General features: G+C 38.0%; 2 protein-coding genes and 1 pseudogene across 2 annotated transcripts; 1 reads left to right on the top strand and 2 right to left on the bottom strand.

The window, feature by feature from the left end:
* Nucleotides 1-7,802: 7,802 nt before the first annotated feature.
* Nucleotides 7,803-9,643, top strand: LOC148735497 (uncharacterized). Its single transcript, XM_088754337.1, has one exon. It carries the CDS (start codon nucleotides 7,822-7,824, stop codon nucleotides 9,295-9,297), a length of 1,476 nt encoding a protein of 491 aa, XP_088610463.1. The 5' UTR covers nucleotides 7,803-7,821; the 3' UTR covers nucleotides 9,298-9,643.
* On the bottom strand, nucleotides 9,387-11,761 carry LOC148735496 (uncharacterized). The gene is made up of 2 exons (XM_088754335.1): nucleotides 11,529-11,761; nucleotides 9,387-11,449 (listed from the first exon to the last, which is right to left on the bottom strand). The coding sequence occupies exons 1-2, from the start codon at nucleotides 11,747-11,749 to the stop codon at nucleotides 9,856-9,858; spliced, it is 1,815 nt and encodes a 604-aa protein (XP_088610461.1). The 5' UTR covers nucleotides 11,750-11,761; the 3' UTR covers nucleotides 9,387-9,855.
* A 1,352-nt stretch (nucleotides 11,762-13,113) lies between these two features.
* LOC148735495 (lactadherin-like) lies at nucleotides 13,114-20,256 on the bottom strand (annotated as a pseudogene).
* Nucleotides 20,257-20,783: the final 527 nt, after the last annotated feature.

The following is a 20,783-nucleotide window of genomic DNA, read 5'->3' as shown; positions in this document are numbered from 1 at the left end:
AAAATGTCGTAAAACTGAGATCATCGCTTTGCATTGATTTATGTTTTACTAAGTGTAATATGCTGGTAAATAATAAAGTGGGTAGGGACGGTTGAGGTTGAAACACCAAGAGGTAATTTACCATCATCCAATTCTCACAAGTACACTGGATTTAGTAAGTTTAAGTGGGAAAGATGTCAGTAATTAGGTTTGGTTGGTGTGGTATTTATAGAAAAGTTATTCTTCTATCTTGACTAAAATTTCGCCTTTCGTGGTTTAATGGTTTATGTTTGAACTGATGCAAACGGTACAAAGCTGTAGAAGAGATTTTACTCCAGCAGCTTGTAGGAACGTAAACAGTTGCTTCCCCTCAAAGCGTGGTGGTGCATAAGGAAAGTAACTCAATATGCCCCCTGTACATGCAACTACAAGGTAACCTTCATTCGCTATTCGTCTCGCTTCTACTCTTTATGTCCATCTGAAAGTCTGTACCAATCCCGGTGAGAGCCATCCACACTGTACGACAAACTGTAGCTCGTCAACCAGTTATCAGAGTCATACCTTCCCTGAGTGGCCACTTTTGTCACAGTTGTTTCCCGCCTAAAGTTGACCTGTAGCCATTCGTTGCCATTGTTTGTGCCAGTGCACCAGGCCCCTGCCTTCCCTGAAGCAGGGATCTTGTTAAGTCTGGAGAACTAAGCAAGGTAGCCAGCACTGTGAGGCGTAGATGCTGATAAAGCGCTGTCGGTAACATAGCCACACTGAATGCCAGGAGGAAGAAAACAACTACGACCTGTTCAACGAAAAAAAAAAAGAAATCATTAAAAAACCTTTCTACATTTCGATTTTGTAGACGATTTAAGAGTGTGTCTCTGTAAAAGCGGTCCGGTCAATTTTGCTTGAGAAACAGATTTCCCTCATTTCTTGTGTGTCGTAAGACATTCATGTGCCTATAATAAAACCACAATCCGTTTGATCGGATCTCTTTATTTTTCAAAGTTTTACGGAAATGAAATTTCACTCGAGCGAAGGCCTGTCGTGACACTTTTCAAGACTTTAATTTGAGACAACTTTGGAGGACAATTTAAAAAGACTACGGAACTCAGCAAAAAACAAATAACACAGCCATGTATATTAATTCTATCTTATCCATCGAGGTGACTTTCGTGAACATCACGTTTCAATGAAGGAAATAGGAAGACTTGAATGACACCTTATCGGTTCGCTTAAGTCACGCACGCGAAAACCGATAAAAATTCAAGGTAAATTTTTGAAAAAGTGAGGCGTTCTTAACTGATCCCACTAACATAGTTAGGAAGAAGATGCCATAGAAAAGGTAACTACAGAAAAAACTTTGCGGCCCGATCTTTACGAAAACTTTATAACTCCACGAACTTACCTAATTTTCGGCAATCTCCTAGTTTGGCCGCCATTTTGAGGGACTTATCAACATGAAGCGTTGCAGGCACAAATCGAGCAGGTAGATCTTAAGCCGTCAGAAATACATGCGAAAGCAACTCAAGTAAACTTTACTTTCTATTCAAGCAGCAAAATGTGAAATTACTCGTAATACTTACCATTCCTACATTCCCATGCGACCATTTCTTCCAACAATTCAAACACAACTAGTGTTCAAATTCCCCTCGTCAGTCCACCATAAGAAATAACCTGTGTCACCCAAGCTTGGACTCAAATGTGAAGTACGAATCAAATAACACAACTGCTTCTTCTTCGAGGCAATATCATGCTGGTATTTTGATTTTCTGATCGACAAGAACGGTGTTCAGTAAGGGATCGCCATGTTTACCTCATACACGTACCTCTAACCAGCCGCTGAGTGAAAACAGAACGTGTGGGGTGGGGTGGGTGGGGACTTATTATCATAAGATATATATTAGAACACATGCTTAAAAAACTTTGGGGCTCCCAGTCTAAACAGTGAAGGCATGCTTAGTGGTACAGACTACTTTTATTTTGTTCTCATAACTTTTTCCTTTAAATCAGAACTGGTATTAATTAATAGAGTTATCGATGTATTTTTAACCGGGGTACCCATATTATTTTTTACTTGTCTTATGTGGTATAAAATAAGGTGTCTATTTTACGAGAACCTTTTATTTATGCCCCATTGCACGAATGAACACTGTACTTAGAATGTTTTTTCTAAGTCATTTCTGCTGTTCCCAAGAATGCATGCAAAATCATTGCTTTATATACAAAGCTGACTCTAAAATATGATTTTCCTCAACAGTAAGCAATGTCATTTACGTATGGCGTTAATAAAACTAGCAATGTACAATTTTTAGTGTTTCCCACTTATAAGCTCGACATAAAATTGTTAAGTGAACCATTTTAGTCTCAGCTCATACCTTTCATCGATCTGACCTTTTATCACTAAACCCTATTCTTTTTGAAATGTTCAGCAAGCAACCGTGAGCGATAATCCTACTCTTGTACGTTGGATCAGCCATGATCTAATCGGCCCAAAGTAACGAATATAAATATAGAGGCAAGACCGATACAACGTCTTCAGGCACCAGAACTTCAGCCTTCTTCAGGCACCTGAAGAAGGCTGGTTTGGCCAGCCGAAATATAGTGCTCCGTCTTAAAACTTATCTACGTTGTATCGGTCTTGCCTCTATATTCCTATTCCGTTTTCATTTTCAAATTTATTGTCCATTTTTTTTCATCCGACAACGACAAAGAGTTTTATAAGTAAACCGAATGTTTGGTGTACCACGCTTGTATATACAAAAAACATGGAAAAGGCCGGCTAAATAAGCTCCTCCCCTCGGCCTGCTCCCAATTTTTGGTTGCTTTCGCCCTATGCCTCTGCACGACTCCCTGTTGGCTAAAAAGAAATTTGAAAGACTACTATGCAGGACGCCTTTTCTTTTTCATTTCAGTTACCCTCTACAATTCTTTATAAGTATGTTTCGTGTTGAGATTTGGAGCAAACTCTCTTCGCTAACTTCTGACCTGGGGTCCACGAGGGATCACGAAGTTTATGAGGTGTGGTCTGAATGTCATCAAAACAACCACTGGGTAAATACAGGGGACGCAAGTGTTCTCTGTTAAAAACAATACAGGTGTGTTTGGACAACAACGGTGTTTAAGGAGGCTCGGAAAGGCTTTCCGTTGCCGTGGTGTTTGTGAAACGATGACAGGTTACAAGAAAAGAGCTTAATCGTGTGGGCAAACTATAAACATCTTTGCAACTATATTGTTGGGCAAGACGTAAGGTCCACAAACAGACACTCAAATTTTCAGTTATTGTAAATTATCTGAAAAACTAAGTCGGTTACCTACCATTTTAGTTTCTTTGTAGGAAAGCTCCCGAATTTCGTTAACTTCTCAGAAAGTATGTGTTGTTTATTTCACAGAAACATTTGCCCGAGTCGAAAACTCGACTCGCCAGTAAAGGAGAGGTTTTCTGCAAACAGAAAACACGCTTAAAACAAACGAAATTACAACATTAACAACTGAAATGAAAACTCACCGACTGTTCGAGCTTAGGGTTTTCAAACAATGACAATAAAACAGCAACCAAACATTCTTGAAAATGAACGTGACGACTTTTCCTCTCAAAAGCACATGGGAGATTGCCCGGATGTTTACATGAACATAGGCCCGCAATGGGAGTTACAGTATGAAACAAATTTATCTAGCAGATTTTAAGACTTCTTCCTGTACTTATAATTGTTGCCAACACGATACGAGTTCGGGAGGTCTAAAGGAACTCGCTCTAACTTTGTATACTCGATACGATTTCACTGATTTCCGCGCCAAGGGAGCAATTCATGGGTGGTCTGTGGTTACGCTCGCTAGACAGAGAATGGGTTTGTGACTTTCTCACTCAATTGAAGAGACTCGCGTCACTCCTATGAAATAGTTAAAGAGAATACAGTCGACTGCGAGCAGTTTCTTATTTTTCTTAAATATAGTGAGGTCACGCATATCCTGTGAGCATGGAGAAGCCGCGAGATTGGTGACTCGTGTGTCGCGTCTTTGCCGCTCCACGCTCTCGGAGTTAAGCAAAGACAAGACACTTTACCACTGATGCGATACAAGAGGTTCAATGGTTATCTCAATTATCTAAACACATTTATTTCTATTGGTAAAGATTTGTTTATAAATATATGAACTGATGCCGATCCTTCTTGGAACGAAATGTATTTAAAGAGAAAAAGAATACCCGGAGCAAAACAAAAAGTGTCTAGATCTGCAACACAAAGCATGCTTTTGCACAAAGACTAAGAATCGTAATGCATATTACGATGCTTTAATAAATATATTCGAATATTCCCAAAAATCTTCTGATAATCTACCCGCACCCACCCCACACCCTCCCCCTCACCACTGAGCCGAACTGTTTTCACTTAGCGGCTGGTCAGCGGTTCGTTTATTAGGTAAACATGGCAATCGCTTCGTGATCGCCGTTCTTGTCGATCAGAAAATAAAAAAACCAGGCTGATATTGCCTCGAAGATGAAGCAGTTGTGTTATGTGATTCGTACTTCACATTCGAGTCGAAGCTTGGGTGACACAGATTATTTCTTCGGCGGAATCGACGAGGGGAATTCGAACACTAGTTGTAGTGTTCGAATGTTGGAAGAAATGGTCGCTTGGGAATGTAGGAATGGTAAGTTTAACAAACAATTGCAAATTTTACCACTTGAATCGAAAGAAAAGTTCATTTGAATTGCTTCTGTATGTATTTCAGACGGTTTTAGATCTACCTGCTCGGTTTATATCTGTTACGCTTCATGTTGACAAGTCTTTCAAAATGGCGGCCAAACTCGGAGATTGCCAAAAATCAGGTGAGTTCGTGGAGTTATAAAGTTTTCCCAAAGGTCGTGCCGCAAAGTTTTTTTCTGTAGTTACCTTTTCTATGGCATGTTCTTCATAGCTATGTTAGTTGGATCAGTTAAGAACGCCTCACTTTTTCAAAATTTTACCTTCAATTTTATTGGTTTTCGCGTGTGTGACTGAAGCGAACCGATAAGGTGTCATTCAAGTCTTCCTGTTTTGTTGATTGAAATGTGATGTTCACGAAAGTCACCTCGATGGATAAGATAGAGTGAATATGCACGGCTGTGGTATTTGTTTTTTGCTGAGTTCCGTAGTTTTTTTTAAATTGTCCTCCAAAGTTGTCTCAAATTAAAGTCTTGAAAAGTGTCACGACAGGCCTTCGCTTGAGTGAAATTTCATTTCCGTAAAACTTTGAAAAATAAAGAGATCCGATCAAACGGATTGTGGTTTTATTATAGGCACATGAATGTCTTACGACACACAAGAAATGAGGGAAATCTGTGTCTAAAGCAAAATCGACCGGACCGCTTTTACAGAGACACTCTCTTAACTGTTAACGACATTGTACGACTACATAACGCTTTTTTTTTGTGTCCTTAGGCTCTGTGATTGGTTGAGATAATAATAATAATAATAATAATAATAATTTAATATTTATATTGCGCAAATTAACATGTGGATATGATCAAATGCGCATCACAACACTTTTCGGGGGACTTTGGCCGGACTGCATCAGCAGTTTACAAACAATCGAAGGAAACTTATTTGAAGATGCCACCTCCCCCCAATTCCCAGTAACCAGGCTAGACCATATCACAGTAATCTCGTGAGGGGGTTCTTTAACGTCCCCTGCCTAACCAAATTAACTAATTCAGTACTAGATCCAGGAGACGGGACCTACGGTTTATTCGTCCTTATCCGAGAAGACTAGAATGTCTATCCATTTCTTGATATTATAGAAAGATAGCGCATTCTCTTTAATTATTTTAAGACCTTGAGTGTTGGTCCGGCCGGGGCTCGAACCATCGACCTCGGCCTCCCAACAACAGTCCAGCGCTCTAACCAATTGAGCTAACCGGGAGGCGGTTAGCTCAATAATTGCGAGATAAATAATTGTGAGATAAATAATTGCGCAACCCATATGCAACGTGTCATCAATTCTCATCGTACGCTTTTGCTCCTTCATTTTCTCGAGATATTTAATTCTGCTTTAACTAGAATAATTGACGAAAACGATTCCACTTGTGTCTACTTTCTATTTCTTTCATTCGTTCAATTATCTAACAAGGTTCTAAATTTTGCACAGCTTATGAATAACTTGCTCTTCAATCGATTTAATGAAGGTTAAATTTCATTAGTCCCAACTCAACATAACTTCTTAAAATTATTTTCTACGGATGCTATTAAAGGTTTTTTTTTTTATTTCCCCTCTAGCCTTCCGAGAGTTTACCAGTTAAAATCAAATTGTAATGTGTCCCGCGTGCCATGAGAAGCTTTCTTCATAGAAACTAATTATTTGATGTAGGATATTTCCCTTAATTTTTATGAATACGGGCGCCCCTATCGTCCTTTTGCACAGGATATTGTTTTTTCAACTTAAAATAAAATATCTGCATCTTCTTTGCAACCATAAATCTCCACTCGCAAAGAGATGTGGCCATGCCAACCTTTAGGATATGGCCTACTCTGGGACCTTAAGTTGCCTTAAGTTGCCTTAAGTTGCCCTAAGTCGCCTAAAGGCGCCTAAAGTCGCCTTAAGTCGCTTTAAGGTGCCTTAAGTCACAATTGGTTACACAATGTTATAAGGGTTCCACCCTAATCCCAGTTGACCCCATTCACCCCACTTTAATCATAAGGATCAGAGGAAGAGGCTTGGTGGCTGAATGGTTAGTGCACTGGACGCGACATTAGTCCAGTTTTGGTGTCTAGTGTTGGAGCATTGCATTTTGTTCTGGGGCAAGATACTGTAAGCTCAAAGTGCCTCACATTTTCCAGGTGTAAATATGGGTACTGGTTGGCAGGGGGGAGGTAACCCTGCAATGGACTATGAGTTTAATTACTGTGACTGTGAGGTGGGCAATGGCTTCCATATACATAGAAACTCCATGTGAAAATAGTCATGCACCTGTCTAAATCCTATGCTGGCACGGATAATTCCTACATGTAGACAATACTGATGTAGGAATATGACAATGCATACTCGGCCATTTTCTTACTAAAACAGCTATCTGTTTAAACAAAATGTCTGTCTTGTATTTCATGATGAAAAAGTTGATAAAAGGGTTGACACTGTTTATTATCATCAGGATATGATAAATATTGAATCACATAAAACCTACAGTGCCAGATCATCAAGATAAAACGATAGAAATGTATTCTGGAAAAAGGCTCAATTCTTGCCACTCACTTATGCCTTGAGCAGCATAAATAACATTATCAAAAGTCAACTAAACTTAACTGAAGCTAAATTTTATCCACTTGACTTACCCAGAATAAAAGAATGACAAGAGTGGGCCATTTCTCCAGCATAAACCCATTAATCTGTACTAGCTACTTTCAACATGGTATTCGACCAACTGAAAACATTTGAACTTTGTAGCTCGACGAACCTGCAAAAGATGTAAATATCTATCTATCTTGAGACTTTGATAGTATTTTTGTACATTTTATCTTCGTCAGTTTGATGATAAACTAGCCTACGAGTAGCCTTACCCACCCCCCAAGAAAAGCGGGAGGGAACGTCTATGAAAGGCTGACACAAATCGTGTTCTGTGACGTCACTGAAAGTTATACAAGTTATGTAAATATATTATATTTTCCGCGAAAGAACGGCTGAACACGTGTCCTCGCGCAGACAAAGACCTCGTAATTGTCTAATAGCTGTTAGTACGTCTGAGCCAGCGATTCAGCGGTCGTTACACGGGAACGAGGCTATTGGGTCAAGACCTTAGATTTTCTAGAGTTTCTTTGTGTCATCATTTATATTTCACAAAAACAGTGCTGAGTTCTCCAAATCTTTTGAAGAAAGGAGATGGTAAGGCATTGTATAGCAGTTGGCTGTGTGAACAGGAGTAACAAGGTTGAATGTAAAGGCCTTTCTTGGCATTCGCTGCCCCTAAATGACTCGAAAAGACTAAAAAAATGGCTGATCAACATACGAAGAACCAACACTCCAAAAACGAAAAGTTCATTTTTGTGTAGCGATCATTTTGCCCCAGAATGTTTTCAAAAGTCTCCTGGAGGCGTAAGGGGAAGGCTGAAGGTAGATGCTGAGCCTACTCTTTTCAGCTTTACAAAAGTTCAGACACAAAGAAAAGCCCCACAACACCGTTCGAATATGGCCACTCAACGTCAAGAAACTGCAGGCTTAAATAGTGACGAAAGTATTGCTAACGCCGTTCCATTAACAGAATCAAATGAAGTGGGACAGTCCATAAAAGAAGCAGACAATAGTCAGGATCAGTCTCTACAATTAATTATCAACGAATTGGAAGGGAAAGTAAAACAATTGGAACACGAACTTAAACAGGAGAGAGAGACAAGAAAGACACTAGAAGAGAAGCTTAATCGAAGTTTGTTTAATATCGACAACATCAAAGAAAACGATAATTTAATGAGATTCTACACTGGCTTCAACAGTTATGCTGTTTTTACTACAGTTCTTAATTTCCTTGGAAGAGAAGCAGCAAAACAGTTAAATTACACTAACACTGAACTAGTGCAGAATCCACCCAAGAGAGAGAAGCAAGGTCCAAGAAGAGCTCTCTCTGTGGAAAATGAATTATTTCTCTTGCTGTGTCGTTACAAAGTTGGTCTTTTAGAGGAGGATGTAGCAGTCAGATTTGGTATTTGCCAAAGTCTTGTGAGCCGAATCATCATTACATGGACAAAGTTCATATATTTTAGATTCTCAGAGCTAGACATTTTCCCAACAAGGGAGGTAATTGAAGCACATAAACCTGAATGCTTCAGGAATAAATACAATGGTACAACAGTGATAATTGATGCAACTGAATTGTACATTGAAACACCAACTAATCCTGAAGCACAGCAGCTCACTTTCTCTACCTATAAAAACGGCAATACTCTGAAGGCCCTAGTTGGAATTACACCAAGTGGTAGTGTTTGTTTTGTGTCTAATCTTTATGGTGGGTCTATCTCTGACAAAGAGATAACTGTGAAATCTAAACTCATGGATAAACTTCAATATGGAGATGAAGTGATGGCTGACAGAGGATTCAATATCCAAGAATTACTAGCAAGTAAAGGGGTTAAAGTAAATGTTCCACCTTATATGAATGAGGCAGGACAATTTACTGAACAAGAAATGCTCAACACAAGAAGAATTGCATCATTGCGAATCCATGTAGAGAGAGCTATCGAGCGCATCAAAAACTATCACATTTTAGATTTTATTCCCATTACTGTCTGCAAGAATGGGCTGGTTGACATGATTTTCTTTAATTGTGCTATGTTCACAAACTTTTTGCCACCTCTGGTGAAATGAATTTTTTTCAGAATCTTTCTTGAGCCATTCATTTGTTTGCTTGTAATTGTCTGGTGTTATAGACAGAATCAATATTTTTTAGGTGGGTGTTTCAATAAGGACAGCACACAATTTATTTACAACTGACAGAGTAATGAGTAAAATATTCATATCACTAGTTGATCTGAAATAATCTATTACTGTTAACAATCAAGATAGATTTAATCTTCTGCAGATGTCATATTTATCTGGCTAATAGAAAAAATGCTCATTGTATCTAAATTTATTCAAATGTTCTACATGTTAGTATTGAAAATCAGTTAATGTCATGCAAAATTAAAGTTGCAAGTTTTGCTGGTTCAAAGAGTATAGTGGAGTCAGTTTCCAACCAGTAAAAGTAATTATTACAATAGAAATTCACTTCTCTGTCAATGAGACAATAATATCCATATTTAAAACGATATATTTCAAAAAACACAACATCAGTAATCATAATTTTGAGATCATGCAAAAGTTAAATAATTTATAGATAGTGATTCCACTGTCATGTAGAGTTCTAACAAAGACTGAAGTACACTGTTACATTAATCTTGATACTTTTCCAAGCCTGGGAAGACCTAAAGTTAACCGTGGATAAGCAAGTTCTACAGCAATATAGTTATCATAAAAACTTTCAAGCTTTGGGATAACTTCTCTTCTAAATTGTAAATTATTTTTGATGCTTATTATGATCATTTCCTTTAGATCTGATATCACCAGATCAGCCCACTGTAAACCAACACAAAATAGTTGTTGTTGAACTTGAAAATGGTATGGGTGATTTGTGTTAATAAGCAGGCCATGAACAGTCCTCTTGCAAATTCCCCTGCTGCAAACTGCTTGTGCCAGTTTTTTTGTTCCAGGAAAAACTCTCTTGACTTCCACCAAACATTTGTTATCAACTTCACCATCAGGACTTGCACCCAAAAATGGATGTGTAGATGAAATGACAAACCCTAGTTTAGAGACGTTGCACTTGAAGAGGTTTTCATATGACTTGATAATATTAGCTTCATCAGTAAGACCTTGTTTCATGTAATTACTCTGAAAATTGTCATTGAGATGTAGAATTTCTTTTACAGCCTTAGTGGGGCTTGTGTCTGGTCTCTGAAGTACTCTCTTGCATTTCGATGCAGTAATTCTTGTTTTCCTGTGTTCAAACCACTTTTGACAATCACTTTGATTTTTTGTTGCTCTGCTTATCAATTCTCTTTCTTTTTCTCCTACAAAAAGATTTGACTTAATTCTTTTAGCTTTTGCATGTATTTCTTCCAATGACATTGGTTGTTCCTTTATGGGTGAGACAATTAAACTACTTGGACATAGTGGCTCTTTTGATAAAATAGAGTAAAATCCACAATTTAGACTTTCTCTCGAGATTTCTTGAAGCAAGGTCTGATTTGCCTTCTCTGTACTTGGTTCTCTATAGATGCAAAGTCTTGGATCGTGCAGTGCTTTATTGTGTTTTAAATTCTCTGTGCCAAAAACTTTTCTACTGAAATCAATGTCGTATACTGAGAGTGCCTCCAGCTTTCGCTTTCGTGGTTGATTCCAAGTCTGCAATCTTTCTGTACAGGTAAGAAATTCTTGACTACGACCAAGTCTAATGTACTCTTCAAGAGCAAAGCCTAGAGCTGCCAAATGTTTACATGATGCAAGTGGTGGCTTACCAGCTGGACAAGGATTACAGTTTCCATATATTATATCACCAGAACTGTCTACTGTCATTTGGATCTTATATTTTAGAGTTTTTTTCATCTCAGGTAAGCATTCGCATTGGATAAAATACTTGCCATCCTCATTCGCAACCTTAATATTCTGGACATGACCATGTCTGAAAAGACCAAAAGCTTTGCAGTTTAAGCTTTTATAGTCTTTATTACTTTCATCGTCTCTTGCACGCCTAGTAATAAAGTAGCTCATCATATTTGCAATAGAAAACTCTGGCAGTTTGTTGCATTTTTTCAATTCGGTCCACGTTGTTGAAGGCAGGAAATTTTGTATATCTTTCCCTGTTGGCTCCTCGTTAGCATTTGCCGAATTTTCCTTTAAGTTCTCGTTCGATTCTCCTGACAGATGCATCCATTTTTCAGTAAAATTCGCGTCCCAGCCATTCTTAATATAGCTTACGACCCTGAAAAACAAAGATGGTTTTAATTACCGTCTAAAACTATCCTCAAAATATCAATGATATTTTAATTATTTTTACGTACCTTTGAACCAGTTCTCGTTTGTTTCCATCCGCAGAAGCACTCCCGTTTTTTGAGGTTCCTACTCGATAGGACAACCATGATCTTAAGACCTGTTTAGTAATGTTTCGGGGACAATTACCATTCAACAACTGTAGTTTCTCTTCAGCCGAAAAAAAAGCATATTTCGGCTGTGATTCCTCGTGGGTTTCCATATCTTTCCTATGATTTAGTTCTTGAAACATTTCTTGACCCAATAGCCTTGTTCCCGTGTGATGACTGCTGAATCGCTGGCTCAGACGTAATAACAGCTATTCTTTCGAGTTTATTTGCAAGTCAATGATCCTTTTCAAGTGTACATAGTGTTTTAAAGAGATTGAAAAGGAGTACGAGCGATTTCTGGTCCAAAGCAAGAAGACAATATGCGATGTAAACGTCGCGCTCGCAAATTTGGATTTCCATGTGCACGCTTTATCCAAGTATATTTGTAGGCAGTGTCATGGTCTCCTCAACAAGAGAAATAATTTGCAGCTTTAACCTGGACGAACTACAAACATCGATGGGAATCAACTACGTGACAAGTTTGAAGAAAGTTGGACTTGTTTTCCAGCCGAAAAATTCACTCGAAGGCGCGAATGTAAGTTCGAAGAGGCCTCGACTCGAAGGACACAGCTCATTTTCGATTGTAAATGATGAATCTCTTCACGTCCCTAGCCATTCAGTACTGTTTTCTCCACTACTGTCATCAACTCCCAAAAAGCGAGTAGAGTCAACTGCAAGCGTCAAGCCTTCGTCGACTTCGGTGAATGTATAAAGTGAATGGCCATCGGAGAAAATGAAACATGAAAACGAGGTAAATCTATTTTAGCCAATCAGTATTCTCGAAAGTATTACTCGCGATCTTGATCCAATAAGGAACCATTATATATTTCCGTGCAAAAGGTTGACGTCACAGAACACGATTTGTGTCAGCTTTTCGTAGACGTTACCCCCCCGTTTTTCTTGATGGGGTGCGTACGGCTACACGTAGGCTAATGATAAACATGCATGAACCACTTTTAAGCCAAGAAAAGCCTTCTACGGCAAACATGGCCGCCAGAAATATTTGATCACGTGAGTTAAGTTTTTTCCCGTGAGCAAAGTGCACGTGAGAGCAACACGCACACGAGCCTGCTGAAAGTTTAAGTTTAATTTTAATAATGCTTTTTACCACTGCGCAAGAATAATAAACAATAAAAAGGTACAGAAGGTAAAGGAAAGCAATAGGGGGAAACTATATTCCCATGTAAAAACTGCTCTCCAAGTTAGAAGATAATAAAAATAAATGTCTAATGCATAACCACACATCTAGATAAGATGTACAGAGACATAATTAATTTATGTGTGCAAAAGAAATCATCAAAAAGTTTTAAAAAAGTTCACTCTGAAAGTTTAACTGGGTGACCGCTTCAATGAGATGGGCGTACTTGGCGAGAGAAACCCTATAGTGTTGTCCCGCTCCTAACTTCGAAGCATGGAAACTAGTTAGCGGCGCAAAGGTTTCTGGGAGAATTAAAATGGTGGAGACTACAGAACCAGTTATCAGCTTGGAAAATTTCGTCGTGACTCGTTAGTTTCCGGGCAGTTGTGAGGTAACAATGAATGCTTTTAAACCTGTAATACCGCCACCAGGCTAAAAATAAAACTTGAATGCTTGGAAGGTCCTGCTGATCCGATCAACGGTGGAGAAAGACCTTAGCATATGGTTCTCAGTGTGGTATTGGAGTGTTTTGTCTAACTGAGGCAGGAGAACAACAAATTGTTTGGGTCCCTGAAAAGGACCGAGCAATTTTGGGTGCTGTTGGAAAGGCATGCGACTTGCCAAACGTTCATGCCAAAACTGACAGTGCAAGTGGCAAAAATAGGGGAGACAAGTTAACAAAGATAAAAATTTTTATAATTTATGAGGCTTTGTGAAATAATTAAATAATCAAGTTTAAAATAGTGTCTCTGTGTACTGATTCTCCACAAAGGTTTGAGAAACAGTGGACTTTTTCAGTGTTTATATAGCTACATCCTAACACGAGGGGTGGTGGAGGTATTTGAGATAATTTGAGGTTATACAAGCTGAGACGCCTCTTTCGTGTTTTGTAAACTGTATGCGCGTATCTGTAGCTCGACAAGTCAAGAATGTCAAACCAAGGTAATTTGCTTTAAAGCCACCGAGGTTTTAAGAAAAATGCATTCTGTGTGTTAATGGATAACACTTTCATCTTAAATTAGACTTTGAAATAACTTTAAAAGTAACGGGTTAAAATTAATAGGGAGACCCAAGGGGCCATTGCTTTTTCCAACTAAATACCTTCACTTGGCTGTTTTCCTTGACATACACCCAGATAAAGTCATCTGCAGTGTACGACAGTGAAAAGCTTGTCACCCACTGATTAGAATCACGTCGACCCTGAGTGACCACGCCTCTTATGTTATACAGACGTCCAAGATTTACCTGAAAAATACAGAAGAATTTCCTTAAAACATTTCTTCATAAACAACTCGGAAAATCTGAGCCGATATCGTGTATGAAGTAGATATAAAGTCAATTTTATGAGTTACGGTATAATTTAATCAACATAAAGAATACTACACTCCTTCAAACTTAACTACCTCATTAAACAAGCTGCAATATTTCTTAGTCAGAAGCGACTCCTATGGGCGATACAATAATTATCCACCACAATTTACTTAAGCCCACTATAGACAAAAACTTAGTTTACCACTATCTAAATAAGTCTCCTCAAAATGTACAATATCTGAAGGACATCATAGTAGCTCTCGTTCTCAGTATAGCTCTCCAGAAATTAGGTATTAGCTGACAAAAACAGCTATTAATTCTAGGTCACTGAGTCCTTTAAATACAATCCAAATGTTTTCTAGAACATTCATAGTCATAGTCACATAATCTAATAGAATGTTCCATCAGCTTTCTAAAAACTTAAAGAAAGGACAACCTTCTTACAATCACTACCCACAACGCATGTCGATCCCAATCTCAGTACTTGGGGTAAAGTCTTTTTTATAAAATTTCATTTCGTCACCAGCAGACGAACTTATGAACATATGATCCTACAGCTGATCAGTTGCTACTCAATGACTTTTCAGCTGTGTTAGTTGAAGAATTGCATTACGATCGCTTAAAGACGAAATCCTTGATTTTTAAGCTTCAGTTTTGCGTCTGGACGATTTCAGAGTTTCCAAGTTTCTTCCTTGTCCATAAAGTCAGAAAAACAAGACCTTTCGTGTACCTGAGGCCAATGATTAGCGTTATTATGACCGGCTGCCCAACAATATTTCCCGCCGCTTGGTTGTAAGTTAGATCTGCCTCTGGAAGGTAGTTACCATTTACTGAAGATGAAGCAGTAAATGCTTCATCAGGAATTCTTCCGTCTTCCACTCCCACGGGCATTAAACAGCGAAACGAATAAAACTATAAGGAACAAGTATAATAGAGCCATTTTCCCAAGTGAGCTTCACTCACTGAGAGTAATTATATAATAAACTTATTTTCCGCAGGAACGTAACAAAGCAGTTTTAGAAGTTGTAATTGATCGCAAGGTTGCTCAATGCAGTTAAGCCTTATTATATGCAGTTTACACGAGTAAAGGTAACTAATGTTAGTCGATCGCTAAGCAACGCAAGAAACCTTAACATTTTAGAAACAAAGGTGCCGAGGGGCCCACACTTGACATGGCAGTAAGTAGTCTCTAAAGGAGGTAACACAGTGGACCAAGAATAGCAGCTGGCTATCAAAGTGTAGGCAGGCTACGACCATTTTAATCAAATGTGCTTTTTCGGAATATTCATCGACCTCACCTTTACGACATCTATACAACTCAACTCTTAAGCAACGTCCATTGTGATTATGTATCCTTGGGATGAAACCGGATGGAGCGAGCCTCGCTGTGAGGTTTCAAGGAGTGTATGATGGCAGTATTTGTCTGTATTCCCAGCAAACACCAGTTAAAACAAAGGAATGATACTGAACTGACCTTTGACACCTTATCCGTTTTCCAGCTGCGTTAAACAGTTCAAGCAGTATAATACCTTTTTTCTGCTACATTAGTTGCAATAACTTTTCCAAAGTTATTACTCTTTTCTCGTCACTGATTTAGCCAAACTCACCCCTCTAAATGATAGAAATAACGATACTAATAAATGGCTAAGCCCTTGTATTTTAAATAGCAATGAGAGACATTTTATCTCCCACTAAGTCAACCAAACTTACTTTCTCCACAGAACGTTCTTTGAAGCTAGTCCAGTCATGATGTAGTCCGTCCACGCTGTATCTTTTTCTAACCATTTTCCTGCATTACCGCAGTGGGGAAGGACTAGAACGGAACATATGCGAACCATGCGAGTAGTCCACCCAATAAATCCCACCCATCCCATCCCAGAGAAGGACATCCATCACACAGTAATCTCGTGCGTGGGAAATTAACGTCTCCTACCCCTAACCCTGTAGGAGACGGGACCTCCACTTATTCGTCCCTATCCGAGAAGACTACAATATCTAACCATTTCTCGATGTTATAGAAAGGTGTTGGTTGAGTGTTGGTCCGGCCGGGGCTTGAACCCTCGACCTCCCGCACAACCGTCCGGCGCTCTATCCATTGAGCTAACCGGGAGGCGGTATGAAAGAGTAAATGTTGTAACTCTGTATTCACCATTATATCGGCCTTGAGCTGCCACTTTGGTCACTGCAGTGAATTCTTCTTGGTCTATCTGAAGCCATTGGTTCTTGATCTCTTCCTTGAGGCACCAGGCCCCCATGTGCTTACCATACGATAAGAGGTTCAGTTTCGCAAGTGGAGACCGGTGTCTATTGTCATAGCTACTGGACGCAGTAAATGCACTTTCAGGAATCCGTTTATCTTCCACACCCAGTGGTACGGAACAGCCGTCAAGTTTTAGGTGGATGCTAATAACATGCTAATGACATCAACTACTAACAAAAACTATACCACCCCCACGAAGCAGGCTTATGAGAGAACAAAATACTAATAATCGAAATAATAATTTCTTTCAATCTGAGAAACATTTATGTCCTTGCCAACACAGTTTTTAGCATCGGATAAGACTAATAAAATAATCAGGACACCGTTTACTGAATTTTGTAACAGTAAGCAATAAGTAGTTCTTTTAGGCTGACTAAGACCTCTGAAAAGAGAAGCCACAAGTTTTGAAAATGTTTGACACCCACTCTTCCTACAGTCATAAACTTCAGCTCGCATAGATGTATGTCCATGGTAAGTCTTTAGATGATATCGAATGAGGCGAGCATTGAATGGTGAGAGAAGCAGGTGTTCTACAATTGTGTTTCTGTCCTTGTTACCTGGATATACCTAAGAAATTCAAAAGACAGTCAAGGAGTGGGAAGTAAAATTTTAAACTGATCGAAATTCAAACCAATTAATATTCAACCGCAGAGTAAATACGTTAAAGCACCAAAATAGGCCCCCTTCAAATTTGGTTATACAAACTTTCAATCAGTCGTGGTTGAAAGGATATACTGTAACCTGTGTCGGTAAAATATCAAGAATTTCAGACAGCAAAACTCTCACTGATTCTTTTGCTTTTATTACACGACTCGGGCAGTCAGAGGGCCAATAACTAAAATCAACCAATCAAAATGCTCTATTGCTGGTCAATATTCTCTCAGTACTGGACCGGGCACTGTCCCGAATGGTCCCGAATGATATCGCACTTGTGTCCCTTTGAACTTCAGTCGTATTGTTGTAGAGCATTTTCAAGGATTGATATTTCGAGTATTTTTAGGTTTACCTTTTGTTCTATTAAGTCTCGCCTTTTTGCGTCTACGTTGTTATTTTGATGAATCTATAGTTTTGATCATTTATTTTTAGTGTGTGCTTGAACTTGGCTCAGTACTTACCGTGCTAGACATTTTAATCACTTGTTATGGTTGAGGATAACTTGTTTGCTAGGTGGTCATGTTTGGGTTGGTAAAACTGACCTTGAGTTTTACCCACAATGAATATCCTTTTTTGGAAATTCCCACGGTCAGCTAACCCAAACATGTCTGTGACTTTTACATTAAATGAGAGGGCACTCCTCGCTGAAGTAAGAAGAGAAGAAGAAGAGAAATAGCTGTGGTAGTAGAAGGTAGTAGCAACAATAGAAGAGAAGAGAATAAAAGAAGAAAAGTATAGAGTCTTGGTACCTATTGTTAATTCGCCAAGCGAGTGGTAAAACCCCCACAACAAATTTGGTGGAGGACCCGTCTTCAACAAAACCGGTGGAGCACCCGTTATCTACAAGTTGGTAAAGTACGCTTTTGGAATTCCTACAATTGTGAGTGGAACTTCACTTTTATCAGCATGCTTTTCCGTTGCAAGCTAATTTGACTTTCTAAATCTAAGTGATAGCCGAGTTCTTTTATAATGATCTGGCCAGTGTAGAATGTAAAAGTTTATTTAGTGTATAGGTCAGTTAGCTTCTGATTTGATTATCGCTGTTATTGATCAATTTCAAAGTTAGCATTTTCCCTTTGCTAGTAGCCTTTTTTCTGGTTGCGCTGTTTTCCTTTTGTTTTTTTTGTTGGGAAATTTGGCTCATGCATTATCTCTTAAATATTCACCCATATTACTAGACAGCGCGCGCGAGCCCTAAAACCCCCACAACAGTATAATGAATCTTTTATTAACTAAGCTTGCTCGGGACCGTACTGGAAGAATATCGGCCCTCGGTCTTTTTTGTACGGACCTCGCTGCGCTCGGTCCGTACTGTCAAGACCTCGGGCCGATATTCTCCCAGTACGGCCCTCGCGCTTGGTTAATAAGATATATGTATTGACCCCTTGACCCATAGTTTCATTAAAAAAAAAAACATAGTACAAAATGTTGTTTATTTCGGTACAGGAACTACTTTATGATAGATTTTACATTTAGATTAAGTCTTCTAGCACGGAGAGGATACAATAGGAATCATAAAGCGTTTGTATGACGTACAACTCGCAAAGAAAGAAATATGACCCCTGGATGAAAAAAAAAAAGTTAGCCGCCGTCGCAACTACGTTTAACTAAAAATACTTAAAACCCATCCTTTTTTCTTTTTTTTCTTTTTTTTTTTTCATTTTTTTTTGACGCAAGATATCAGCGATTTCCTGAGCTGCTCAGTCATAAGAAAAATGTGCCTAAAACTAATGTAATGACAACTGACGCTTACCTTGATATCTACGGCCACTTCTTTCAAAATTTTACTGTAACTTTTTTAAAAAAATCAAACAACCTTAAAAGTCAACGTAAACAATATTGACAAAATTTTCACTCATCCATGTGACACTGTTTTCTTTATGCTCGGCGTAGTGCATCCCATCCACAATATCAGTGTACTTCTTTACCGACTGGTTAGCGTCTTGACGCCCCCTGAGTTGCTATTTTGGTCACTCGCACCAGTTCCTCAAAGTCTATTTGAAGCCACTGCTTACCATTATTAGCACCAGCTGCCCATGATTCCTCTCCTTTGCTATTTGACTGTATGTTCAATCTAAAACGTGCTGGGCTATGTTTACTGCTTGCCGTTGAAGAGGCAGAAAATGCAGCGTCTGGTACATGACCGTTTTCCGAATCGAGAGGAAGAGAACAGCGGTAAACTGAAAAGAAAAACAAAACGAAAGAAGAAAAGAGAGATAATAAACAATATAAGTAAAAAAGGATTGCACTGCTTCAAACAGGAAATGATATACAACAGTACATGAGCATCTGCACGTTTTTATGCCTGTAAGTCAATCACTCAGCATAAAAAGTAGTTCGCTTTAAAAGTTTGTAGATTAGCAATGTTCTTTAGAAGCTCTGAATCTTAAACAACAACGTATTCTAGCAAGATGTTTAAGGGGCCTTAAGTTGAAATAAGAAAACAAAAATCCGCCCAAATATATATCAACACCTGCAGACACCAGTTTTGAAATATAGTTTTGATGATGATGGCTCTATATCGCCATACAAATTAGATAAACAATATCTTTATTATTTTTTGTTCTTCTCCTTCTTCTTGTTTTCTTCCTCGCTGCCACAAAAATCAATTGAATCTAATTGCTAAAAATATTTTATTGGATGATTTGAAACCTTTTGAATTTCTATTTTATTCGGACAAATAAAAATACGTAGATAGATTTTTTATGACGAAATTTAGAATACATAAAATACTGATATAGAATGGAAATACTCCCACATCTCGGCAATTTTATATATATAACCAGCCAATGATAATAACAATAATAATTACAGCAACGTGACAGAAATAGAGATTCACATAGTAATTATAAACTTGCATAAAGTAAACAGCTATGAGATAATTAAAATTTCATCATAAACGTTATACATATGGACATTAAACAATTCAATGACTTTTCAATCATATTTTGTAGTTGTGGGTCAATCTTTTGAAATAATTATTTCTGGATACATATTTTAAATAAAATCATTCGAGAATAAACTTGTGATCACATTACATGAAATAAAAAGTAAAGGAAAAAATGTGATGGAAAGTTTTTATGATAGAAATTTATGACAAAAATTCTTTGAAATGAATTATAAATATATTTTTCATAATTAAAATCACTTCTCAAAATCCAACAAATGACCTAATGCTCAAAATTCAATAAATAAGCTATTTTTTTTAAGATTTAATATACGAGTTTAGGTTAAGGAATCTATAAAACTAAAACTGCTCGTACAACAGTTGCTATACCAACGGCCATTGTACAAACAAACAAGCAAACCGGAAGTTAACCTAAGCAAACCAACAAGTTTACATTTGTTAACTGCCCATGATTTTTTAATGGTAAAATAAAAATATTTGCTGTTGCAAAATAGCGACTTTACTTTTGCTAAATTTGTAGTTAAAAGAAACTATACATTTACAAATTTCTTTCTAAGTAACATTTGCTGCCATAAATATCAAACTTTCAAAATAAAATAAAATAAAAATTCTAGTTATTTAGATTCAATGGTTAATCAAATTATGGTTTGATGATAACATAATATTAGAAATGAATTGATCAAAGACTATGTAAAAAATGTTCACTATAACTTTAATCTGAGTAGAATGAAAGAAGTAAAATAACTAATACAAAAAATTAAATAGACTCGCCGCTTGTACATGCAAAACATTTTGGGACAACTCTACCATAAAGTTTTGGTTTCAAGACGAACAACTCGTCGATGTGATATTAATAACCTTGAAAATTCTTCCACCGATTCTCACAGTATATCTTGTCACAATATG

This window comes from Stylophora pistillata, chromosome 3, assembly GCF_964205215.1.
Source record: "Stylophora pistillata chromosome 3, jaStyPist1.2, whole genome shotgun sequence".
NCBI classification, from domain to species: Eukaryota; Metazoa; Cnidaria; class Anthozoa; order Scleractinia; family Pocilloporidae; genus Stylophora; species Stylophora pistillata.
Note: the sequence above shows the minus strand (reverse complement) of the source record. Positions and strands in the feature narration are given on the sequence as shown.

What these genes read in the sequence shown, in the direction of transcription:
- LOC148735497 (XM_088754337.1), top strand. Translation starts at nt 7,822, where the DNA reads ATGGTAAGGCATTGTATAGCAGTTGGCTGTGTGAACAGGAGTAACAAG.
- LOC148735496 (XM_088754335.1), bottom strand. Translation starts at nt 11,749, where the DNA reads ATGTTTCAAGAACTAAATCATAGGAAAGATATGGAAACCCACGAGGAA. An exon ending in AAACGAGAACTGGTTCAAAG is followed by an intron (nt 11,450 to 11,528) that starts GTACGTAAAAAT and finishes TTTGTTTTTCAG; the next exon opens with GGTCGTAAGCTATATTAAGA.